General features: G+C 40.2%; 1 protein-coding gene across 3 annotated transcripts in view; it reads left to right on the plus strand.

The window, feature by feature from the left end:
* The window catches only part of SLC12A1 (solute carrier family 12 member 1), an 85,563-nt gene that overhangs the window by 18,056 nt on the left and 40,348 nt on the right, over positions 1-27,159 (plus strand). For all 3 annotated transcript variants that reach the window (XM_070378519.1, XM_005892141.3, XM_005892142.3), the window contains exons 6-16: positions 461-571; positions 2,905-3,016; positions 4,974-5,101; positions 10,303-10,387; positions 13,540-13,691; positions 14,838-14,945; positions 15,239-15,362; positions 17,362-17,463; positions 19,624-19,779; positions 25,286-25,385; positions 26,411-26,522. In XM_070378519.1, the coding sequence (XP_070234620.1) occupies positions 461-571; positions 2,905-3,016; positions 4,974-5,101; positions 10,303-10,387; positions 13,540-13,691; positions 14,838-14,945; positions 15,239-15,362; positions 17,362-17,463; positions 19,624-19,779; positions 25,286-25,385; positions 26,411-26,522 (1,290 nt within the window). The remainder of the gene's footprint in view (positions 1-460; positions 572-2,904; positions 3,017-4,973; positions 5,102-10,302; positions 10,388-13,539; positions 13,692-14,837; positions 14,946-15,238; positions 15,363-17,361; positions 17,464-19,623; positions 19,780-25,285; positions 25,386-26,410; positions 26,523-27,159) is intronic.

A 27,159-nucleotide genomic window follows, 5' to 3' on the forward strand; every position in this document is an offset into this window, starting at 1 on the left:
GAAAATCAGATGAATAAATGAATGGATTGTATAGTTCATAGTTTGTTCTTTAATTGAGTAGCACTTATTTTTTGATATTCACATTGGAGACCACTCATTTTCATCTCTCTAGGATTCCCCTTGACACACAAAAATAACTGGTTGTTCTCCTGAAACAAAATGTGATAAGTGTACATACCCATAATTTTACTTAGTGCTACAATAGTTTCAAAAGCTGTGCCTAGAATGGATCTCTAAAAGTTTTAACTCCTAACCTTGGCTATCAAAGGCTTATTATTACAGGAAAAAGTAATGCTAGATGTTTTATCTTCTCAAATTTATGAGCACTTCATTTTTCTATTATCCCCAGACAGCAGGGCATAGTATCTCTTTTTACTGTTAAATGCTACAATAACACATACAGACCAAAAAAAAAAAAAACTTCTAACTATTTAGGGGGGATTTTTTGTTGTTGTTCCAGGAGACTGATTCGATGATGGTGGATCCAACCAATGACATCCGGATCATAGGCTCCATCACAGTGGTGATTCTTTTAGGAATTTCAGTAGCTGGAATGGAATGGGAAGCAAAGGTTAGTTTCTCAAAATGATATTACCAACAACTGCTAGTCAGCTTCCTGAACAAACTGCAGGAATAGAAGGAACTCCATATTCAAAAGGAATTGCTATTATTACTTTCTATGGTAAAAGGAGCCTGGTCAGTGCTCAGTGGAACAACAAGTCCTCAAAGCACAAAGTCCAGGCAGTAGTAAGACATAGCTCGTGTGATCAGGCCTATATTTTGTCCTTTGTTCTGTAGTCACAGTGACATAGCCAACAAGATTGCTGCCATCTTCATGCACAGACCCCTTGTGGTCATAGCAATAGTACATACTGGAGGCCTGTGTCTTTTCCTCATTTCCCTGGTATCCCCTTCCTAGCTGACTGTGAACGCTGACATCCACAAGATATGACAAGTGTGTTGGGAGAAGATAACAGAGGCAGAAACTGTCATTTCCTTCTGAAATCCCGTACTCTAGCAGCAAATCTAAGGGTACCAGAGGCCCTGGAACTAGAGAATATCTGGATTTAATGATTAGTATGTTGTCGTCTAGCCACTAAGTCATGTCTGACTCTTTGTGACCCCATGGACTGTAGCCTGCCAGGCTCCTCTGTCCACGATTCTTGAGGCAAGAATACTGGAGTGGATAGCCATTTCCTTCTCCAGGGGATCTTTCCGACCCATGGATAGAACACGTGTCTCTGCATTGGCAGGAAGATTCTTCACCATCTGAGCCAATAAGGAAGTCACTCAGTGATTAGTATACCAGTTAGTAAATTTCTGAATGGTGGGGAGAATGTCTTTTGCTTGCTTTGTAACTCACTACAGTGACTAGTACAATCGAAACTCCTAGGTTCTTATGTTCCTAGGTGCAGTAACTAGACCTCAAGTGGTCACCAGAAATGGAAAGAGAGCCCAAACCTCCCATTTTATATAATGCAATAGGAAACATTCTTACATGGTGTTTATTTGTGGGTTATGCATTCACACATTAAACAAAAACTGATGAAGTGCTTATCATGTGCTGGGTATTCTGCTAGGCACTGGATATTCAGTGTGACCCACACAGGCACAATCCTTGCCATAGCTGAGCATATGGTCTACGGGGAGATGAGTAATAAAAAAGTAAATATAGAATGGTAAACTGTGAAGTGCTATAAAGGAAATAAACAGGGCACTGAGATAGAATATAGCAGGGGGAACATACGTTAGACTATTCCCTGAGGGAGGCAATGTAGTTTCATGACAGTAGAAGGTAGAATTTAGAGCTCTAGCTCTGTAGTTAGAGTGGATTTGAACCTGGTTTATGTCTATACGACCTCTGGTAAATTACTTAACCTCTCTATCCCTCAGTATTTTTTATCCTTAAAATGATGATAGCAGTATTACCTACTTCATACAGTTGTGGGCGGTTATTATTTACCTGAAAGGATATTGGTAAAGTTAAAACTGCATCTGTTGTACTGTAAGCCCTCACTAAACATTAGCTGTTACTGTTTAGATTCAGTGGGCAAGAAAGCCTCTGTGAAGACATAGGTTTGCAAAATGTAGGGAGAAGTGCATGTCCAGCTGAGGGAAAGAGCCAAGCCAGTAAACACCTTGAAATGTCAGAGGGACTAAAGAACAGATGATTTGGCTGGTCAGCCTTGGAGACAGCTTGTGCTGAGCACACACGGGTATGATCGCTCGACCTCAAGTGCACTAGGCATCCTGGGAATTCTGTGCCTCATTCTGTGTTCTCATACTCCTGCAGTTAGTCCCAGGAAGGGGAAGAATCCATAGGAGCTCTGCCGAGGAAAGAAGACAACTCTGTCAGTGTTATATCTTTTGGCTCCATTTACATTCCTAGGGACGCTGCACTAAGTTACCCGCTTAATACTTAGAATGCTCTTGAAATATCACCTTCAAGTGCCCAAGCACATGCATGCATGCGTGTTTAGTTGCTGACGTGTCTGACTCTTTCGCGAACCCCATGGACTATAACCCACCAGGCTCCTCGGTCCATGGGATTTTCCAGTTAAGAATACTGGAGTGGGTTGCCAGTTCCTCCTGCAGGGGATCTTCCCAACCCAAGGACTGAACCCACATCTCTTATGTTTCCTTCATTGGCAGGTGGATTCTTTACCGCTGCACTAACTCAGAAGCCATGCACCCGTTGAAAATGTAACATCTATTCTTAGGCCAAATAAGGCTTATTAAGATGCCATTTTATAAGAACACCTTTATTACCTACACTGGATAGTAGAATCTTAGCCGGAATTATTAGATAGGGTCTTTATTCAGTGGACATTTACAACTTTTATAACTATGTAAAAAGGTCATTGAATAAATCTAATTTGACCTCCTGTTACTTTGTCATTCCAGGCTCAAGTGATTCTTCTGATCATTCTTCTCATTGCTATTGCAAACTTCTTCATTGGAACTGTCATTCCATCCAACAATGAGAAAAGGGCCAGAGGTTTCTTTAATTACCAAGGTATGTGTGTCAAATAGCTTGCTTTGCAATAAAAGCTTCTTCTTTGCCCGCCCCCATCACCATCCCCATAACCCCTGCCCTGGCCACTGGAGGCCCAGGGAATATTCTCAGGTTTTAGTCAGGAGAGCCAGAGTGAGTCTCAACCTTGCTGCTTGCCAGCTAGACAGGTCACCTAACACTGTTTGTCTCAGATTTTCCTGCCAAGGTGGGAATAATAATAGCAACTTCCTAAAGCGATGTTGAAAAGCAAGTAAGATAGCAGATGTTAAAATGCTTTGAAAACCTTAAAGTGCTGGAACCTAAAAAATAAACCTCTCCTTAAGCAGCAAAATATAAAGAAACTATATATTTTTGGACTAAAAATAACTGTGTACATGCGCAGTTGGGGCAAAATTATAGACAAAAGATACAAAGAGACCAAAAAAATCATCTGCCACTTTTGAAAAGTCTAGAGCAAAAGTAGGGGATTAAAAGCAAAAGCACATGCCCCCTGCACACAATATTACCTCAGAGGTGGGCAAAACACCTAAGCCCAGCCCTCTGGTCCAACCTCTGGACACACTCCCTACCCTCACTCCATAAAAGAAACAAGCTTACCCCTGCTCAGGGAGCCAGGCAACAAGAGAACCTGTTATTTGTTCTGGCTCCCCTCTGCTGCAGCTGGGGCCCCAATAAAGCCTTATCTGAAACAAACAAAAAAAAGACCTTAAACTGTTGCACACGTTGTCTCTGTCGAACAGTAGGGGTGTCTGTGCAAAAAAGGGAACACAGCTCAGACAATGTGCCCAACCACTGGGAGCACCAAAATCAAACACAGACATTTTTTCATCCTGCTAGTCATTTTTGTACCGTGCTTTCTTATGACATTATCTAGTTGAGCATCACCGTCAGGTTTTCAAACAGAAAAGACTGTAGGAACTATTAACATAGCAGCTGTGATCAAGGCATAAACATTTACTTCTCTCTTCTATTCTAGTCCGCCTATCCCCTCTTTCCTAGCTTTCCACCCTAGCATACTCAAGAATCCACGGCTGAGGTTTTTTATATTTCCCGTCAATATTTACCTGGTTGTCACTTTTTGTTCCCTTCTTATATCACATCACTTCTTTCTTCCCGATTCTTTTTCTTTGTAAAGATTGTCTTGCTTGATATGCATATCCTTTTCCTTGTGCTTCTTTTCCCTTTCTCCAGCTCCTGCCATAAATTTTTTGATGTTTTCGATTTTTTTTCTTATTTTTGCGCTTCCCTAGATTCTTTTGTTTACATTTTTCTTCCTTCCTTTTCTTTCTTTGTTTTCCCTTGTGTTTTTCTTTTTTTCTAGATTGTTTCCATTTCATTTAAATAACTTGGTGACAACCTGTGGTGTATTTTTATTTTATGACCAAAGCTCCTCACTGTATATGAGAATTCTTACACATGAGAATTTGATATAAGGATCTAAGATCCAGTCTCTAGTGACAAAGTTCAGGAAGGTTAGAACATTAGTATCAAAACTGTAAGGTGGCTTCATCCACAAGGTTCTACAATTCAAAAAAAAAAGGTGTAGTAAAGCAATATGCTGACTAAGGTATATATACATGTGAGAATTAGTTGTATGTGTGTAGGGCAATATGATGCAGTATATTTGTGGGTATGCCAGTTCAATCATGAGAAAATTTTGTTTCCTTCTTTTTTAGTCTTCTAGATTCAAAGAAATCAGACAACATGGGTCTCCATTTTCATGAAAATTATTGACTTTCCAGAGTATGTTCTAGAGATTTAAAACCTTGTGACATGTATTTTGATACCTGGCAAATATTAACATGAGGTTCATCAAGATTATACCAATATCTTCAAGCTCATTCCATTTAGATTATAGGAACACGTTTGCATTTAGGGCTACAGAAGCCAAAGGTAACTTTATTTCCGGCCAGTGAAGAAAGTCTACATAATAATTTTCTCATTATTTGTGTTGCAGCATCCATATTTGCAGAAAATTTTGGGCCAAGCTTCACAAAAGGTGAAGGCTTCTTCTCTGTCTTTGCCATTTTTTTCCCAGCAGCAACTGGGATCCTTGCTGGTGCCAATATCTCGGGAGATTTGGAGGTATGTTATTTCCTCTGCTTTGTAATTCTAAGAAGCAATGGTGCAGTTGGGCAGGACAGGGAGCTACAGTCATCAACAGTGACCGTGTTTCTCTATAGATTTCAAAGCTGTAAGATTTCTTCAAGGTTTCCTAGTTACTTAAAAAGTTCTCTCTCTTAATGACAAATTTTACTGCCAAATTTTCCTCTTCCTGATAGTTCTTCCAAACGTCTTATTCAGTAAGCTGAGCCACTGGAGAGGCCCCCTCTGTGACTTTACCTTCCTTCCTTGCAAGGAAGACTGGGAAATGTAATGTCTATTTGGACAGCCATGTGCCCAGATATTCTTGCCTGGAGAATCCCAGGGACAGAGGAGCCTATTGGGCTGCCGTCTATGGGGTCACACAGAGTTGGACACAACTGACGTGACTTAGCAGAAGCAGCAGCAGCAGCAGTATTATTTTAGGGAGTTCCAATATTAAAAGATAGGCTTCCCTGGTGGTTCAGTGGTAAAGAATCCACCTGCAGTGCAGGAGACACAGGTTTGATCCCTGGGTTGGGAAGATCCCTTGGAGAAGGCAATGGCAACCCACTCCAGTATTCTTGCCTGGAGAATCCCATGGACAGAGGAGCCTGGCAAGCTCCTCACAAAAGCCTCACAAAAGAGTCAGACACAATTTAGTGATTCAGCAACAACAGCAACAGTACTAAAATGAGGAAGGTGAGAATGGATATTAAAGGACAATAAATAATCTCTACCACACATGAAAAAAAATGGAAAACACAGGTTTTACTGCAACAAATTTGCCATCAACTTTGGAAGACTAGAAATATTTGCAAGTTATCAGGGGAGATATATGTACATATATATATATATATGCAAACTGAATGCATTGTCCAAGTAGATTATGAAGTAAAAATAAAGAAGAAATAATTACATTAGGAACAATATTTGCAATGAAGAAACTTTTAAGCAGTAAGTAAAAGCAAAAGCTGGTTACTGACAACAATCAGGAAATGTAAGGGTATTCCAGGCAGAGAAGACAAAAGGACAGACAGGCAAGGGAAAATTGTGGGAACAGGAAGGAGTCTCTCATGATTCAACTGGAGAAGCCCTGATAGGCTGAGCATCCTTACAAGGTTAGGAGAAAGGCTGTTGAAGGGGCCTGAATGAGAGATGTTTGCCCTATAATATAAGTCCGTAAAAGTGGGGACTTTGCCTTTGGTTTTGTTCAGTGCTGTGTCCTTGGAGCTAGCAAAGCTCCAATAAATATTTATTGAGTCAATGAACAAAGGCATTCACATTTGTTATATTAAGGACTACAATGCCATGATAAATTCTTCAGCAGAGATGGAACATAAAAATGAGTATGCTGAGGCTCAGAAAAATTAAGTAACTTCATAATGAAGTAAGTAAGTAGTGCTGCTTAACAAAATTTAACTGGACATTGAGCTTCTAGTTTCTTAGATTTGGAAAAATATCAGAGGTCACAGATTTAAATTTCGGTAAACTGTAAGAACACATTCAAAGACTATTGTGCTTTCTTTCATCTAAGTTCTTATTATTTGTTGATTAGTAGTCAGTTCAACTCAGCCAACACTTGTTACTTATACCAGGCATCAAAGACGTGAAGAAGAGCTTGCTTGATCCTTCTCAAGCATACAGTTTGGACAAGACCATGGCAGGAAAAATGGATCAAACAGGTCAGCTTTTGTTAGAGTTAGGAAAGGAACTGGAAAGGATGCTTTTTCTTTCTTTCTTTCCTTTTTTTTTTTTTTTTTACTATGATCTACATCACTTCATGGCAAATAGATGGGGAAACAGTGGAAACAGTGTCAGACTTTATTTTTTTGGGCTCCAAAATCACTGCAGATGGTGACTGCAGCCATGAAATTAAAAGATGCTTACTCCTTGGAAGAAAAGTTATGACCAACCTAGATAGCATATTCAAAAGCAGAGACATTACTTTGCCAACAAAGGTCCGTCTAGTCAAGGCTATTGTTTTTCCTGTGGTCATGTATGGATGTGAGAGTTGGACTGTGAAGAAAGCTGAGCACTGAAGAATTGATGCTTTTGAACTGTGGTGTTGGAGAAGACTCTTGAGAGTCCCTTGGACTGTAAGGAGATCCACCCAGTCCATTCTAAAGGAGATCAGCCCTGGGATTTCTTTGGAAGGAATGATGCTAAAGCTGAAACTCCAGTACTTTGGCCACCTCATGTGAAGAGTTGACTCATTGGAAAAGACTGTCATGCTGGGAGGGATTGGGGGCAGGAGGAGAAGGGGACGACAGAGGATGAGATGGCTGGATGGCATCACTGACTCGATGGACGTGAGTCTGAGTGAACTCCGGGAGTTGGTGATGGACAGGGAGGCCTGGCGTGCTGCAATTCATGGGGTCGCAAAGAGTCGGACACGGCTGAGCGACTAAACTGAACTGAACTGTAAGGAAATACTATATATCACAACCAAGTGCCTATGTATAAAAATTTCTTCTAAACTGTTCAACACTTTATTACAAATGATGTCCTCTGATGTTTTCACATCATGTATTTCACACATGTATTGTTTTTTTTTTATTTCTTTATTTTAATTAAAAAAAATTATACATGTGTTCCCCATCCTGAACCCTCCTCCCTCCTCCCTCCCCAAAACATCCCTCTGGGTCGTCCCAGTTTTCATGCTAGTTGCAACCTACTGAATTGATTCCATGTTGAAGCTCAGATTTAGCCATTGGGGTTAAAATGGAAGAAGGACATCAGAGGGGAGATGTCTAGTGGGTAACTACATTGACCTGTAATTAAAAATAAATTTAAAAAAAAAGAGAGAGAAAGAGCTAAGGGACTGTGGAACCCAAGAGAAAGGAAATCAAGAGATGATGATGCATTGAGATAATTAACATGATCAGAAGCCAGAGGGGTCAAGCATGTTAAGGACTAAAAGATGACCACATGCTGGGATGTGGCAACCAAAGTTCTGGACTTATAGATAATAATTGTTTCTGAGAGTGAAACTAGAGCATAATAAATTCAGTTCAAGTTAGTAAACATGTTATTTGCACATTGTGGGGATATGCAAGACACTACCTCTGCTCACAACCTCAGACTCCTTCTCAAGATTCCGAGGGTCTTCAGGCTGATAGGGACAGCTAATTAGAACTGGCACAAGGGGATGCTATACAAGGTTCCCATCCTGAACCTTCTTCTTGTTAACACACTATTGATGGTCTGTAAATATGTGTGTGGGAGAAGATTTTCAAGGTACACAGATCTAATCAGGAGAGTTAAGATGCAGTTTCAGAGATGAAAGATTAGGATATGGTTGACACGCAACCAGCAGCAACCTGGTAAGACTGCTTGTACTGTGTCCCAAGGGGGAAAAAATATGATATTTAATGTAAAAAGGTGAAGGAAGGTGAGATTTTGTGCTACTGCTTGAAGGATGGAAATAAACATTTGGAATGAAATCTAAGAATCTAAGTCTCGTCCTGACTAGAGGAAAAGTAGCCAGAACAGGCAGTGTGAGTATGTGACCAGACATTAAGATATTGGCATCCCGACTTATATCACATCAAGTTTGACCCTCAAGTAACTCCTAAATAAGGAAAATTTGAGCTTGTAGCACGTCTACAGATACATGGAAATTTTATCTTATGTATAGAGTGGGGTGGATGCTTGCTAAGTCACTTCAGTCATGTCCGACTCTTTGTGACCCTATGGATTGTAGCCCACCAGTATCTCTGTCCATGGGATTCTCCAGGCAAGGATGCTGGAGTGGGTTGCCATGCTCTCCTCCAGGGGATCTTTGTGTTTTAGGTATAACACTTCTGTTCATCTTCATACCTCTTTTCCTTTTATATATTTCCTTTCTTCCCACTTATATAAATTTTTCAATTTTCACTGAGAGCTCAAGAAATCCTTCATCACTGGAAGAAAATTTGAAACATACTATGAATGAATATTGAGTGAGGTTCATTTCAGCCATGGTTGCCCTCTTTTTCCCTCTGTGTGCTACTCAGTGCACACATTCTCTTTTGGAGACAGTAGCTTGAAATGAAGAGGTTTTATATATCAGACAAATCCTGTGCACAGATATTCCTACAAGAGTGGGAAGAAATGAATGACTACAGAATGGCTCCACAGGGCTGGCTTACTTCCCTGTGGGGACAGATTTACTTGGTTTAATTAACATTTCCAGCTGTCAGGTTGAGTCTGCATTTGTCATGAGTTGATTTTTCTGATGGATTTGATCAGCAGATTTAAGTTAATGAAACACAGAACTCAGACTTTGACTGCATTGATTGCTCACTTGTATCGATGAGTCTCATGTCCTCTGGAGGGGGAATTGATGCCTACTGGGATGGTGCTTTCCTCAGTTCAGTATTTACTGACTTCTACTCTATGCCAGCACTGTCTTATAGGTAATGAATACATTGAAATCTCTACGTAATAATCCCTGTTAAGTTGAACTCTATTATAGAGAAGTTATGCTGCTTGGAAATTGATTATGATACGATTCAACCCCCAAAATAGGATATAAAATGGTATATTATATATGATGTGAGCTCAGCTCAGTGAATTTATATACATTTATGGGCAAAAGAAAAGCCCATTTTCTGGTATAAGCTTAAATTTGCCTCTTTCTTTATGCTTGCCTATGGAAATTAAATATCTCTCATTGCAGTTATTCCTGAACTAGATTTCAAATGAGGAGTTTGAGGGATTGGCGAATGTAGCAGATCATCCTTTTTGCTCAGTCAAAAGCTAAGCTTAGTACAGCAGCAGCAAGCTTAGTACAAAACAAATACACACAGAGATATATCGCCAATGTACCAGATATGTTACATTGATATGTTACCCCACCCCCTCAGTACTCTATGGTCCATACATCTGCATGAAATTCACAGGAGATTAAGGGGAGGGACAGAAAGAGGTATTAGTGAGTGAACTAACTAGCCTACTTTTCTGTAAAAACTTCCTCCTGGTCAGTTACAGGTCTCTTCTGTTCAGCACAAAGTTCGACAGATTTCTTTATTCACTCTAAACACCTTGTCTTTGTCCAAAAAGAACTGGAGCTCAGCTCTGCCATTTGCTTGATTTTTTTCTCTTTACAACTTGCCCCAGGAAGGGTAGCCTAAAATTTTGAAAATACAGAACTAACTCCAATTGATATCTGTTTCTTATTCCACTCTATCTCCTTGTTCCTCTACATTATTTTTTCAAAGGATCCCCAAGATGCCATCCCCAAAGGAACCATGCTGGCCATCTTCATCACCACTGTCGCCTACTTAGGAGTCGCCATTTGCGTGGGTAAGTTATGTTGTCTCTGGTGTCAGAATGCCAGAATTACAAGGGATCCAGTTGCTTTTCATGTCAAGTTTTATGTTTCATGGCTTTCCATGGAACATAAGTTGAAAATTTTTTAATAGACAACAATTTTAATTCCCTTGTTGGGTCCTCTAGGAGTTTGAATGCAATTAAGGTGTAACCACAGGTGTCTCTGGTACTTCCTTGGTGGCTCAGATGGTAAAGCGTCTGCCTACAATGCAGGAAACCTGGGTTCAATCCCTGGGTCAGGAAGATCGCTTGGAGTAGGAAACGGCAACCCACTCCAGTATTCTTGCCTGAAAAATCCCATGGATAGAGGAGCCTGGTAGGCTACAGTCCATGGGGTTGCAAAGAGTCAGACACGACTGAGCAACTTTACTTTCACTTTCATTCTACCTGAACACAAAAGCGAATTTTTTGCTGCTGTAGGTAATAATTCCACTGCCAGGGAAGCCACCACTTCTAGCAACCTCCTCCCCTGCCTTTAGGAGGCAGGTGAGGGACAGAATATGAGTCCAAAACAGAACAAGACAAACAAAAAAACAACCAGGACAAAACCCTTAGAAAAGTATGAAAGATATAGAATGAATGACTGTGACTCCTCCTTGCACTGCTGTCCCTAATGTGGAAATGTCACCGTCACCAACTGGCAGGCAATCAGAACGAGACCCAGCTGCCAGCAGTGTGGGCGGCCAGCCCCCACATTGCTCAGTGAGCAGAAAATATGTGAATTTGCCTGCTGTTCTTAAACTGACTTTTGTTCCACCTGCTGCCTGCAGCCACACCTCCTCCTGGTTAGGGGTCACCTCCGGCTTGTGCCATTACTGGAGAGGAAGGAATGTGAAACATTCAGAGAAGAAAATTTTTCTGTGCACACCTATGAATACAGCCCCAGGCTGGACCACTGTGGAATCCCATCTGGCCATTTAAAAGGGGACATTCTGGTTGTCCTCTGCTTACTAGAAAGGAAATTGAGATAGTACATATGTTCTGAGTTGGATTCTTTGGGGGAAAAAAAGCAAAACAATTAACTTAGATTCTTTCTTCTCTCACTGCCTCTTATTTCCAGAAATTGGATAATGTTGTTAACTCTATTGTGACATTGCCAAGTTTAGTTACAAATCAAGGGATATTATTCCAATGCTTTAGGAAATCAATACTTTTTAAATGACATTGAAATTACCTAAATTTCACAAATGGTTTTTCTTTCTCCTACAAAGTAAAAAGGAAGGGATAAATAAAGGTATAGGCCTGACTTCAGAGATTCTTCTCATTTATTGGTTTCTGATGGGTAGAAAAACATGTGCTTCTATATTTTTCTCAGGATAAGAAAAGGATATTCATGAGGTCCCTGGCCTGTCATTAGTGCAAATAATAGCTCATGGCTTCATGGGAATTTGGGGAGTTTGATTATGCAGAAGTGAAACCACAAGATTTTTAAAAGTCAGCTCAGCATAAATGAACAGTGCAAAGAGGTAAAATCTGGACTGGATAGTTTTGCTTAGTAACCAACCAACACTCGCAATTTCAAGTATCTAAGTAGAGGTTGGTAGGCCACTTCTCAGGGCTATATAGAAAGGGTTCCTGCACTGATCATTTTAAATGACTCTTTCAACTAAAGGATTCAGTAAGTTTTAAGTCTTTCCTTGATTCAAAGGGTATAAATTCAAAGAGTATGAACTCTATAATTGAGAGTTCCCATTAATATCTATTACTGGAATGTCTCTTAAAATAACTAGCAAGGAATGAGAACTCATCTGGCTGGAGACTGAAAAGCAAAATGAACAGTTTCATTGATTGGCATTTAGTTTGTAAAGTATTTACCCTTAAAGTAGTTCAGAAAAATTTATATATATATTTCACAGCTATATTCATATCTCAATAATCCTGTCAAATACATAATGGCAGAGAATACAGTTAGAAAAATTCAGAAGAAAAATCAGTAATTAAAATATATATGTCAAGAATCTTTAAAATGCACACAACTCCATTTTGAGGAATCTATCCTAAAGAAATACTTCGAATTACAGAAGAAAAATTGTATGCACAAAGATGTTCATAGGATGTTTGTTATAGAAAATAACAGAAATTAACTCAAAGGTACAAAAATAATAAACTGAGATAAATACTTGATATAGCAGTTTGACCATGAATAGTACCTGGGAAGGGCTTCCCATGTGGCTCTAGTGGTAAAGGAGAGATAAGAACAGATTGGATCCCTGGGTCAGGAAGATCCCCTGGAGGAGGATACGGCAACCCACTCCGTATTCTTGGAGAATTCTGGAGAATGCCACGGACAGAGGAGCCTGGTGGGCTACAGTCCGTGGGGTCGTACAGAGTCAGACATGACTGAAGGGACTTAGCATGCATGCACACATTACCTAGGAAATCTTAACATTTTATCCCCAAATAGTTTCTGTATCATTTAAACCATTGAAATTTTATAAAAAGTAAAATTATAATGGTTTAAGAAATTATACAAAGAATACCATTAGTTGAAAATAAGAGCTCAGTTCTCTTAATTACTAGTATTCAATAATGTCATCCCTTGGTTCTCTCACAGATGAGGAAATAAATCCTTCTATCTGAAAAGCTCCCAATCAGTAGCATTAACCTGGAAATCTGAATTGAATAAATATTACGTGCAAAGAAAGCACTGCTATGTGTACTTCCAAAAGGAAAGAAGTCTCAATCCCAAGCGTCTTACAGAGGCAGGCAGAAAGCTAGGACTTTAACCACTCAAGGACACCTTAGAGATAGGGGCCGCTCCCAGGCCTCAGAGGATGGGAACTTTCAGGTGTCACGTCAGAGGAAATATTGACCATGAAGACAGGATAGGTCAAATTAAACTAAGTATGTTTTCAGAAGAAAAACGTGTGTGCATGCTCAGTCGTGTCTGACCCTTTGTGACCCTATGGACTGTTAGCCCACCAGGTTCCTCTGACCATGGAATTTTCCAGGCAACAGTACTGGAGTGGGTTGCCATTTCCTCCTCCAGCAGATCTTCCCAACCCAGGGTCAAACCCACATCTCCTGAGTCTCCTGCATTGCAGGAAGATTCTTTTCTGCTTGAGTCTTTGGGGGATATCTGAACCCTTCAAGTAAAGAAATGACAGACCTTGTTGTTTTCCCAGGGGCTTGTGTGGTCCGAGATGCCACTGGGAGCGTGAATGACACCATCATTTCTGGGATGAACTGCAATGGTTCAGCAGCCTGTGGGTTAGGCTACGACTTCTCAAGATGTCGACATGAACCATGTCAGTATGGGCTGATGAACAATTTCCAGGTTTGAACTTCAAAAATTAATAACGTTTACTGCTATTGCTTCCATTTTTTAGAACATCATGTGTAATGAAACTTCTGACTCTCCAACAGATTGGTTATCGACTGATTCTAATTCAGCAAGGAATAATTTGTGTGGGAGGAAAGGGAGTCCTATAGGCATTCATTATGTGGTTACACTCACTGTGGTGGTGAGAGAACAGGCAGTTGTATGAATTGCATCACCCAGGGAAAGATTACTGCCCGCCATTATGCATCTTCCAATCAATCGTGTAAGATTTCCTGGTGGGCAGATGGAGAGACTTCGATTAGTTAGCACTTGGAACACATTTCATGCCTGGGCTTCACTCAGGAAAAGCCTCTGTGATGGTCCTGGAGTGTGTGGAGGACAAGGCCAAGGGGGGAATTGTGAGTGGCAGAAGGGGAAAAAGAGTGAGGGGGAAAGGAACCAGGGAAGTTGGCGAGACTATGGAACTTAAAACATATTAATTTGCCTGAATGATTGGGGAGCAGAAGGAGAAGCAAATTTGTTGCGAAGGCTTCATTCATCTATTTTAATAACCAACAAAGAGAAATTAACTCAGCTGAAGTCATTATTACAAACATGACTTAAATTGATAGAATCTCATCATGTCTCAGACCTAAACTTATGTTTAATGAGCACAGGAAAAGCAAAGATTTGAAAAGCTTCTATGTGCAGGAAGAACAAGAAAGGCTAATGCCTTTTAAAAAGATTGGTAAACAGCTGAGTCCCTCCCCCAGACTTTATTAAAATACCACTTTCTGCTGGATAGAATTTCCCGTTGACCAAGAAACAGATGCCCAGAAAGGACAGAGGGGAAAAATATAAAAATTCTTGAAATAATTTCCTTGTTTATTCTTTCCAGTATCTTCTGGACATATTGTGGTGAGCATTTGTTCCTTTTATCCAAAAACAGCAACAACAAAGGCATTTCCATTTTGAAAAAAACAACTATTAAGAACTCAGAATGAAGCAGGGGGGAAAACATCTGATTAGAAGCAATTAGCTTACAAAAGAGATTCCGAAACCCCAGAAAGTGGAAAGGGAAGCATTTGCATTAAAATTTGGCTCAAATTTTTGTTTTAACTCTGTTGGATGAGTCTCCTTACTTGAACCTCTCTCCTCAAGGTCATGAGCATGGTGTCAGGGTTTGGCCCCCTCATCACTGCTGGGATCTTTTCTGCAACACTCTCCTCGGCCCTGGCCTCCCTCGTCAGCGCGCCCAAAGTGTTCCAGGTGACACAGGCATAAGAGCACGTGCTTCTCCCTCCCCCTGAGATATCTGCTCTCACCGGTGATCATTTTCCATCATTTTCTGAAACAGTTTAATGTTTGCATCTGGCTCCGACGCTATGTCTGCCACATAGTCGAGATCGATTCAAATAATATAAAGAATGATAAACTGCAGTGTTAACTTGTGTTCATATTGTGTATCACTTTGTCTTTTCCCCAAATCTTCTTGTTTGAATAGCCCAGGGAAAATGACTCTGCATAGATATAAATGACGAATTTCTCCTCTTTTCCATTAGGCTCTGTGCAAGGACAACATCTACAAAGCTCTGCAGTTCTTTGCAAAGGGATATGGGAAGAACAATGAGCCCCTTAGAGGATACTTTCTCACTTTTGTTATAGCCATGGCGTTCATTCTTATTGGTTTGTAGTTTTCTTATTCTTACTGAAAGCCAACAAATTCTTCCGATTACTCATAGGGTTTTCCTGTGACCTTGAGAAAGTATCTGTTGTATGTCTAATACTGCATTTGGGAATATTGCAATCTAAGAAGGATATGAGAAATCCTTGTGTGTGGAGGGCCTTGGAGGACTTGAGGTGGGCTTCAGACTTTAATCTCTTCTTTGAATCTGAATGTTGGAAATCCATCCAACCAAATGCAACTGACTCCTTCCTCTGACCTGCCTGATACTGTCTAATCCCACATTGCCTCCAGCTGCCACCTGTCCTTACGTCTTCTGGCCACCAGCAGGAGAGCTGAAATGTCTATTCTCAAAATGTGGTCTGCTGACCACAAAATGTGGTCACCTGTGGATCTGGAAAATTGTGGATTGGTCACACCCAATCCCATAGCTAGAATCTCTGGTGATAAAGAATCCTAATTTTTACAAGTTCCCAAAATTCATAGACCACTAATATTTGAGAACCACTTACCTTGGCTCTTTCTCCCTAAGCAATATAGAAACAGCTACATAATCTCAAAGAGACACACACCTCAAAGTTAGCCTGCACATTCCTTACTCCTCCTTAAGGTACCACCATTGCAGGTGAGCAGAAGGCAAGGATGACAGTAACTATGCATAGACAGGCAGAGTCAGATTCAGCAGTAGTGCTGAACAACGAGGGCTTCTCCTCATCCCATAAACTCAGGAAGTGACTATAATTCACGCATCCTCATAAGATTTCCACAAGGTTGAAGAGGGGAACATATGACTCTCCATGTCTACACATAATCACTTTTTGGTTAATTTTTTTTTAAATCTATGTTTGTTAGATTTTTTAAAAATGAAAAAGTAATTATGTGTATATATGTTTCAATTATAATTTAAACTTTAAGACTTCAATTATTGTCCTAGACTTCAGTTAAGTGATCAAATAGCCCCAGATTTTAAAAATCGTATACATTAAATAATAGTCTTAAATGTCACTCTTTCAGAACCCAGTAGCTTAGCTTCATGGTGCCAGCTTTGCGACAGCTATTTTTGCCTACATTCTTGCTGGCATCCATGTTCTACAGTCACACCCAGCTTCCACCTGCATCTTCTTCACTGAAGGTGATAGCTGTCTGATCTTCAGATAAATGAGAACATCTCTAAATTATTTTTTATATCATAGAGTAAACATCCCAGCTAGGATTTAACCATACTGGATATTTACCTAGTGAGGTAAAACTTTTTTTCAGCAAACCTTCAGAGGTAAAACTCTCTAGAGATATAGACAAGTAGGAATGACTAACAAAAATTCTGAAAGTCAGAGAGAGCAAGCTGGGTATATGCAGAGATATATCCTGTTAGATGGTTCTGATGTACAGGTATTTAACTAACCTGTCACCCTGTAGAACATTTTGATTCTATGCATGCTCAGTCACTAAGTCATATCCAACTCTTTTCAACCCCATGGACTGTAGCCCACCAGGCTCCTCTGTCCATGCGATTTCCCAGGCAAGAATACCGGTGTAGGTTGCCATTTTTTTCTCCAATGGATCTTCCTGACCCAGGGATCAAACCCACATCTCCTGCATTGGCAGGCGGATTCTTTAATACTGAAGCACTTAAGAAACCCTTTGATGGTATACAAAGCAGATAAAGAGCCCTGGATTTGGTACCTCTGCAATAGCTACAGGGAATTTTGTCATCTGGTTTCCAAACTTTCTATCCACTTCCACTTGAATTTTCTGTGGGTAGAGATCTTGATTGTCTATTTTATTGGTGAGTTTTCTTGTTTCTTACTTTACAGAAACTTTGGCTGAAAATACATTTCAAATGAGTGCAGACCCAAAGAAAAATCACAACCTTCTTAAACTTTGACAGATGCTAGCTATGGTTTCAATTTCCAAATAAAGTCAAACTTCCAAACTGTAACAGCTGTTCAGCCCCTGGTCTCATCACTCATATGTACATACTCAATTCTGCTTCCTTCACAGCGGAACTGAACACCATCGCTCCCATCATCTCCAATTTTTTCCTGGCCTCATATGCACTTATTAATTTCTCCTGCTTTCATGCCTCTTATGCCAAATCTCCAGGTAAGTTGACTTTTCAAAACTAAAATAAACCAAAGCAAACCACTTCGTTCGTCTCAACAAGATGAAATAAGTCAGTGAAAACCACTGAATCTGTGTTTATATGTTTCCTTATATCCTAGTGGGCAGTGTAATTCACTTTCTTTTGGTGAGTTGGGGGGCGACTTCTGAAATAGAAAAAGAATCATTTGAGCAACGGCCTTTTTGACCAACCGTAAAGTCAATTTTCTCCTGCGGCAATAAATTATTCATTGCAAGAGAAAACACATTTATTGCAGCAGTAGAAAAACACCACTGTTTATTTCCAGGGTGAAAGTGACCACAGAAGTGGAATGAATGTATATATTTGAAACTTTCTTACTGTCAATTTGTTTTCTGCCCACGGTGCAGAAGAGAAGGATGAGTAGTTCCCATAATCACCTGCTGAGTGCAGTCAGTGCCGATTCACACTGAAGCTGGTGACACCCCTGCACCCCTCAGACTGTTGTTTAAAGTGGTGCGAAATTTCACACCAAAGAGCCTCCCCCTATCTTTGTCACCTCTCACCTCTTCTCTGCTTCCACTGGCCATTCGAATTTTTTCGCCTTTCCATCAGAAGAGAGTAGAAAATTCTTCACTACCAGGACTTTTGTTAAGGATATAAACACATCTTCACGTTTTAGGGTATGCCAGGAACTCAAACCTCCTTAGGAAAACCTCCTGCCAAAATACAGATGGAAGGGGAGCCTTCATCTACTCAAGGCCACTAGGCTCCAGAAGATTACAGAAGAATTTTTGTTTCTGTTTTGTTGCCTTGTTTTAAGCAGAGAACAGGAGGTTCTAGTCAGTGAAGATGACAGATCCCAGAAATGTGTGCTTCCATGCCATGTTGTGTTCCTTTTTTAAAAACACAGTGAAGTAATAGAGGTTGGCAGGGGTAAGAATGGAAAGGAATGAGGAAAGAGGAAGCGGGAAAAGGGGAAGCCTAGAAAAGCACAGAGATAACATGGATACCAAACCCAAAAGATGACTCTCTCTTTCTCCTTCCCTCTCTTTCTCCTTCCCTCTCTTTCTCCTTTCTCTTTCTCTCTCTGACACACAAACACCCACACACAGACAGAGAAAAATAAATGCATTTCCAGTGATGTTCTTGTAGTGTGATTTCCATCTTGTGGCCATTTTGGAAATTGCTTCTGAAGAAAGAAAGCTCTGTTGTATTTTGGCAACTCCAAATTTAAAAATATACTTTGTGTGTGAGTGTGGACACTCAGTAGTGTCCAACTCTTTGCAATCCCATGAACCATAGCCCGCAAGGCTTCTCTGTCCTTGAGATTTCCCAGGCAAGAATACTGGAGTGGGTTGCCATTTCCTTCTCCAGGGGATCTTCTCGACTCAGGGATCAAACCTGCATCTCCCGCGTCTTCTCCACTGGCAGGCGGATTCTTTACCCACAGACCAAATGTGCCCTTCAAGTCACAGCTTCTTTACCCTGATTGTACTGTCTCCCAGCTTCTTTCAATTCAGGGAACTAATAGAACACAGTAACCCCCAGTGCATGTATGAAAATATTTCTCACTGTATATTTTCATTGCAAAATGCATGATATATTAGTATATCAGGTTTAAAAAGCCATTGCAGAAAAATTTCTCCCTCTTTTGCCATAGATTATTATTTCTGAAAGGGCAAGCATGATCCTCTTAGGGTAAAAAAAGAGCTAGCATGAAGTAGCGGATGATATTTGATGGCTGCTCTGCCTTCTCTGCAGGAAAAAGCCCGTTATCTTAACCTCCTCTTTCTTGAGCCACTAAGGTGTCCCCCTGCCCTGCTGTTCCCCACTCTTTCCATCTCTCCTGCCTCCTTTCAATTCTTGATGACATGGATACCAGATGCTTAGGGTTTCGTTGTTTGGGAAGAAATCCTGGCATGTAGGAAGTGTAGAGGAACCACCAGTGACACATTTCCTACATTTCACAGCATTACTTTTTGGTGTGATTACATCTTCATAAGCCAGGGACCAAGACACAGAAAACTAATAACAGAGTTAGGAACTTGACCTAAAAGTTCTGATTTTTTATGCTAGGGGAAAAAAAAAACCATGTTACCTATAGTCTAAAACTACACAGTGGTATGATGGTATAGTGTGGAAATTTTTCTTGTGCACATAGATTTTTTTTTTAATTTCAGGATGGAGACCTGCATATGGTATTTACAACATGTGGGTGTCTCTCTTTGGAGCCGTTTTGTGCTGTGCGGTCATGTTTGTCATCAACTGGTGGGCAGCTGTCATCACCTACGTCATTGAGTTCTTCCTCTATATATACGTGACTTACAAGAAGCCAGGTAGGATAAGAAGGACTGTACAGAGAGGGTCTCCTAAGCACTCTCTAACTATACATTCACTCAACACATGTTTATGTGGCACCTCCTGTGTTTAGGTGGGCCATGTGTATGGCGGATATTAATAATATAATGTAATATGATAATACAATAGTTACCCTTGTTGAACACCTTTTGTATACTGTGTACCATTTAATTCTCACAATAGTGCTGTATGTTAGGTATTATTGGTCACATTTCAGAGATGAAGAAACCTGAGTTCAAAGAAGTGATCACTCACTGAGGTGACCACCAGGATGTGAAGCAGCTGATATTTTAATGAGAGTGTTTTTTTTTTTTCCTTTAATAAACTTTTTTTTTCTTCTTTTAAATTTTAGTTAATTTTTAAACTTTACATAATTGTATTAGTTTTGCCAAACATCAAAATGAATCCACCACAGTGTTTTGATACCAAACCCCATAAGCTTTCCACTGATATAGTCCTTCTATATCTGATAAATGAGATATAATCCCTGTCCTCAAGTAGCACAGACTCACATATAAGCAATTAACTATATAACAGTATAGCAAGAACCGTGAGAGTGACATGAACAAGTTACTGAAAAAAGGAGAGGAAGTGACTAACCGTGATTATTGTTAGTCTAAATCAAGTCTGACTCCTTGCCACCCCATAGACTGTAGCCCACCTGGCTCTTCTGTCCATGGAATTATCCAGGCAAGAATACTGGCGTGGGTAGCCATTTCCTTCTCCAGGGCATATTCCCAACCCAGAGTCTCCTGCATTGCATACGGATTCTTTACCACCAGGGAAGCTCTAATTGTGATTAGCGTTGTCCAAGAAAACTTCCCCGGTTCATGGCTTCTATTCCCAGGGTCAGTCACTCAGTAAGTACTTATAAATATCTGTTGAATGAACAAATACTCTACTTAAAAAAAAAAAAAAAAAGGGGCAAGAGACTAGGGGTTGGTTAATCAGATGGAGCCAGGGATGGCTACTGTAAGCAGAAGAAAAGAGTGTGAGTAAAGTTAGGAAGCGTGCAAGTATCAGGCATATTTAAGGATTGCCAAGGCTTATGAACAGAGAAACCTGGTGGGCTACAGTCCATGGGGTTGCAAACAGTCAGACACAACTGAGTGATTAAGCGCAGCATACCCAAAGGCCTTTAGCATGATGGAGTCCTCAGATGATGAGAAGGGGCCTGAGGTGAGCCTTGGAAGGTAAGTAGGTCGGGCCAGGTAAACAAGACACCTAAATGTCATGCTAAAGAATCTGGAGCAGCAAGAAGGTGCTGTTGATCATTCAGTTGGATCTGGACTTCAGATGTTATCTTTAGACCCAGTGAAAGGGATTGATGCTTGGAGAGGCTAGAGATTAAGGAGTACAGTATTCGGCAGTCCAGTCTCAGGGGCCAGACAGACCCTCGGCCACCCTCACATGCTCCTAACCCTTCCTACACAAGTATAGTAGAAAAGAGAAGGTAGTAACTATTTTGAAGAGCTTGGTTTTGTTGTTTTTCTTTATTACTGTATGGTATTTGTAATACAGGTATGGTGGTGGTGGTTTAGTCACTAAGTCATGTCCGACTCTTGCAACACCATGGACTGTAGCCTGCCAGGCTCCTCTGTCCATGGGATTCTCCAGGCAAGAATACTGGAGTGGGTTGCCATTTCTTTCTCTGCTAAATGGGGCTTAGTGGTATCAACCTCAATGGGCCATGAAGGGACTCAAGAGAGACAAAGACTCCTAAAGTTCTCGACACAAGGCTTGGTACCCAGTATACCAAGTATTTCCACACACAGTACGTTCACATAATTTATGTATATTAATATTAACCCCCTGTAGTGTACAGTCTATAGGTTTTAACAAATTTACAGTCTTGTAACTACCACCACAATCAAAATAGAGGACAGAGAGCTTCCCTGGTGGCACTCAATATGTCAGCAAATTTGGAAAACTTAGCAGTAGCCACAGGACTAGAAAAGGTCAGTTTTCATTCCAATCCCAAAGAAAGGCAATGCCAAAGAATGCTCAAACTACCACACAATTGCACTCATCTCACACGCTAGTAAAGCACTGCTCAAAATTCTCCAAGCCAGGCTTCAGCAATACGTGGACCGTGAACTTCCTGCCGTTCAAGCTGGTTTTAGAAAAGGCAGAGGAACCAGAGATCAAATTGCCAACATCCGCTGGATCCTTGAAAAAGCAGGAGAGTTCTAGAAAAACATCTATTTCTGCTTTATTGACTATGCCAAAGCTTTTGTGTGGATCACAACAAACTATGGAAAATTCTTAAAGAAATGGGAATACCAGACCTGACCTGCATCCTGAGAAATCTGTATGCAGATCAGGAAGCAACAGTTAGAACTGGACATGGAACAACAGACTGGTTCCAAATAGGAAAAGGAGTACGTCAAGGCAGTATATTGTTACCCTGCTTATTTAACTTATATGCAAAGTACATCATGAGAAACGCTGGGCTGGATGAAGCACAAGCTGGAATCAAGATTGCCCGGAGAAATATCAATAACCTCAGATATGCAGATGACACCACTCTTATGGCAGAAAGTGAAGAAGAACTAAAGAGCCTCTTGAAAGTGAAAGAGGAGAGAGAAAAAGTTGGCTTAAAGCTCAGTGTTCAGAAAACTAAGATCATGGCATCCGGTCCCATCATTTCATGACAAATAGATGGGGAAATAGTGGCTGACTTTATTTTGGGGGGCTCCAAAATCACTGCAGATGGTGATTGCAGCCATGAAATTAAAAGTTCCTTACTCCTTGGAAGGAAAGTTATGACCAACCTGGACAGCATATTAAAAAGCAGAGACATTACTTTGTCAACAAAGGTCCATCTAGTCAAGGCTATGGTTTTTCCAGTAGTCATGTATGGATGTAAGAGTTGGACTGTGAAGAAAGCTGAGCACTGAAGAATTGATGCTTTTGAACTGTGGTGTTGGAGAAGACTCTTGAGAGTCCCTTGGACTGCAAGGAGATCCAACAAGTCCATCCTAAAGGAGATCAGTCCTGGGTGTTCATTAGAAGGACTGATGTTGAAGCTAAAACTCCAATAATTTGGCCACCTGATGTGAAGAGCTGACTCATTTGAAAAGACCCTGATGCTGGGAAAGATTGAAGGCAGGAGAAGAAGGGGATGACAGAGGATGAGATGGTTGGATGGCATCACTGACTCAATGGACATGAGTTTGGGTGGACTCCGGGAGTTGGTGATGGACAGGGAGGCCTGGCATGCTGCAGTTCATGGGGTCACAAAGAGTCAGACATGACTTACCGACTGAACTGAACTGAATTGGTGGTCCAGTGGTTAAAAATGTGCCTTGCAATGCAAGGGACAGCGGTTTGATCACTGGTCCAGGAAAATTCCACATGCCACGGAGCAGCTAAGCTCATATGCCACCACCACTGAACCTAGGCTCTAGAGCCCAGGAGCCACAGCTACTGAACCCACGTGCTGCAACTAGTGAAGCCTGAGTACCTAGAGCCAGCAGATCCAAAGAGAAGCCACCACAATTAGAAGCCCATGCACTGCAACAGAAAGTAGCCCCCACTTGCCACAACTAGAGAAAGCCTGTGCGTGGCAATGAAGACTCACCACAGCCAAAAAATAAAATAAATAAATCTTTTTTAAAAAAGAGAGGACATTTCCATCATGGCTAAAAGATTCTGTGCAGTCAATTTCTTCCCCTCAACTTAGCCCCTAGTTACAGCTTTTCTGATTTCTGTTCCTATACCTTTGCCTTTCCCAGAGTGTTATGTAGAACATAGAGGATGTAGCCTTTATATATACTTTCTTTCACTTATCATGAGGTTTTTAGATTCATCCATGTTGTTACATGTATGAGTAGTTTGTTCCTTTTTGTTGTTGAGTAGTATTCCATTATATGAATATATCTCAAGATTTTTTTAATATATTCACTAATTGAAGAATTATATCTAACCTGGTATATCTAATTGTATTTATATCTAGTGATTATATCTAAAGCTGCTGTAAATATTCACACACAGGGCTTTATGTAGACCTATATTTTCATTTCTCTAGGAGTGGAATTTATGATTACAAGGTACACATAACTTCATAATTAATAGCCAAACTATTTTCTAAAGTAGCAGCATCATTTTCCATTCCTAACAGCAATAAATGTATGTCTCAGTTGTTCCACATCCTAGGCAGCACATATGATTGTCAGTTGATTTCTTTAAAAAAAAAAAAACATTCTAATTATGTAGTGTACTAAAGATATAATGTACTATCTTATTGTGCTTTGGTTTGCAATTTTTCCCAATGACTAATGATGTTGAACATATTATTTGTCATCCAGATATCTTCTTTTGTCAAGTGTCTGTTTAAATTTTTTGCCTATGTTTTGAGTTGTTTTCTTATTATTCATTTGTAAGACCTCTGTATATTCAGGATACAAACCCTTTCACAGTACATCTTTTGTAAATGTTTTCTACAGGTCTGTAACTTGTTTTTTAATTTCCTTACAGTTTGTTTTGAATAGCAGATATTCTTAATTCCTCTAAAGTCTGATTTTTCATGTTTTATGGTTTGTTTGTTTGTTTGCTTCTAATCTCTTTCCCTAATTCAAAATTACAAACTATTTCTAAAAGTTTTAATGCTTTAGATTTTTAATGTATATCTCATCATTTTGAGATAATTTTTGTATATGGTGTGTGAGGAATGGCTCAAGGTTGATTTTTTTGCATATAAATATCCAGTTGATTTATAGGGTTCTTATAAGAATGAAATAACTTAAGGTATGCTAAATTCCTGATGCATAGTAAATACTTAATCAATATTAATCTGCTTTATCCCCAGATAATTATCTCTCATCATTTTCCTTATTGTTCTGAGCAAGACTGGGGAGATGGCTCTGTCTGCCGTCTAGGGTGAATCTATGCATTCCCATCAGGGACTTCTTATAAAATGTAGAGGATTCATCTAACACTTAATTTTTTAAGTCAGGGCATGGTAGTATTTTCCTCTCTTATTATGAAGATTGGGTCCTTAACACATCAAACTAAAATGCTTGCTAAAGATTGATCCTCTTCATGGACACCCAGAAGTAAGAATTCCTAAGTTATTCAGTTTCATTATTCAAAATATAAAGACTGCTACATACTGTCTATGTATGCAGAAATGCCTCTTTTCTTTTCAATTTAAGAATTTGTGAAGAACTCTTGGATTTATTTAGGGGCTGACGATTCTGCAGTGTGGTTGTAACACAGCCTCTTCCACTGAGTAAGTTTTCTCAGGCTGCAACACTAGAGTCTGATCCTTAGCTGGAAAAAGAGGTCTCACTTCTAAGAATTCACAAAGATTCATAGAAGGACACACTTTCTAGGAAATATTACATTATGTTTCTCTAATTTGGGCATTTGTCACTGCTGACATAGCCAAGGAAAATCAAAGAAGGGAATGGCTTATAAAAATATTCACAGTATACAGAGGGAAGCTCAGTGCTTTTATGTCAAATTCTCCTTTGTCCACAGATGTGAACTGGGGCTCCTCCACGCAGGCTCTTTCCTACGTGAGCGCTTTAGACAATGCTCTAGAACTAACCACAGTGGAAGACCATGTGAAAAACTTCAGGTAAAACTGGTTTCTCAAGCATCCTGGTGTCATTTCCATTGGAAGTAGCTTCCCTCTATGGGAGACAAATGCACATTGATACGCTTTAGGGATATATTCTTAGATAGGTAATCTTACAAAACTGCCACATTTTCACAACAGCACCTCCTGTGAATGAGCGCTTCTCCTCTTCCACTCTGAGCTATGCCCACCCCCAACTCTAAATTCTCCTAGTGCTGGCTTTCCCCTTCCATGTACAGATAGAGAGGGGATCTCAGTGACGTGATTTCAGAGAGATGTCCCCAAATCCCCACACACTTTAATTGTTGTTTCTGTCTCCATATAGCTTAAGGCTTTGTGGCTTACTGAATTCCCTTAGGAGAAGTTGTACTTTAAGCTCTTCTTTGGTTATATCTTAAGTGGAACTTCAAAACACAAGCTTTGCACGGAGGGTGAAGGAAAATAATATGAATATACTGGTTGGAGAAGGACAGGTTGTACTGAGGATTTGGGATAGGGTCATGTTCAGAGGAAAAAGACAGGGGGACAGTAAGGACCTTTTCCTTACTTTACATGCTTACTATCACTAACTAAACTAAAAATACACATTTGGCAAGATTGGCAGGAAATCACGATGATTCAAGTCTTCTAGTGAGGGACTTCCTGGTGGTCCAGTGGTTAAGAATCCACTTTGCACCACAGGGGACGTGGGTTTGATCCCTGGTCAGGGAACTAAGATCCCACATGTTGGGGGAGCAACGAAGCCCACGAGCTGAACCCGTGTGCCACAGTGAAAGATCCCACATGCTGAAACAAAGATACCATGAGCTGCAACTAAGACCTGATGCAGTCAAATAAATAAATACTTCTTTTTTAAAAAGAAGAATAAAAAAAGGACTTCTAGTGAGAAACTCAAGAGATATTTAGGAGAGTGGTTGCCCCATCTTGCCAAGCCTTCTGTACTAGCCCATTCCACTGGGGGTGGTTCTGGACTCACAGGTTTCTTGTCATGATCAATTCTCACATCTTCTCTTCTCCATTTTCAGGCCCCAGTGCATTGTTTTAACAGGGGGACCCATGACAAGACCTGCTCTCTTGGATATAACTCATGCCTTTACCAAGAACAGTGGCCTTTGCATCTGCTGTGAAGTCTTTGTGGTAAGAGCCACTTCATCCCTTGAAGGTGCCTTTTCCTACTTGTTCATTTGTGTTGCCTTAGGGGAGCCCAGCAGGTATGTGCAGTGATAGGAGAATGGTAATGCAGTTTAGAACAGGACCCCTTTCCTTCATTCATATACCAAGGACTAGCAGGGGCCCATGATCCTGAACTTAAATGAGTGGATAAAGTGTGTTTCAGATTTCACAGGAGACCAACTAAAAATGATAATACTTCCCATTGATGGCCTTTGAGTCAAGAAAAAGAGAGCCAGCTCATAAATAAAATGAAAATATTTGGGGGGTGATAACCATTCTCAGAAATATGAAAGGATAGAATGAGCTAGAGAGCACTATTATGTAGATTAACTGATGAGGAAGAGCCAGACGCTATGGCCTTAAATGAAAGCAGGTAGAATTTAGATTAAATATTTGAATAAACTTGATGATACTACAGATATCTAGGGAGTTAAACCAAGTTTTCCATGCCTTAGATAAACATTCAAAGCAGAATGAGTTCCTTTTTGTTCAGGAAGTATGTGGTAGACTAAGAATAACTTACTGGTGTTGTTTCCAGGAGGTATTCAAAGTAGACGCTAAACACTTAACAGTAATTATTAACCAATCACTATCACTACTC

The sequence above is a fragment of the Bos mutus genome, chromosome 10 (assembly GCF_027580195.1).
Source record: "Bos mutus isolate GX-2022 chromosome 10, NWIPB_WYAK_1.1, whole genome shotgun sequence".
Lineage (NCBI taxonomy): Eukaryota > Metazoa > Chordata > Mammalia > Artiodactyla > Bovidae > Bos > Bos mutus.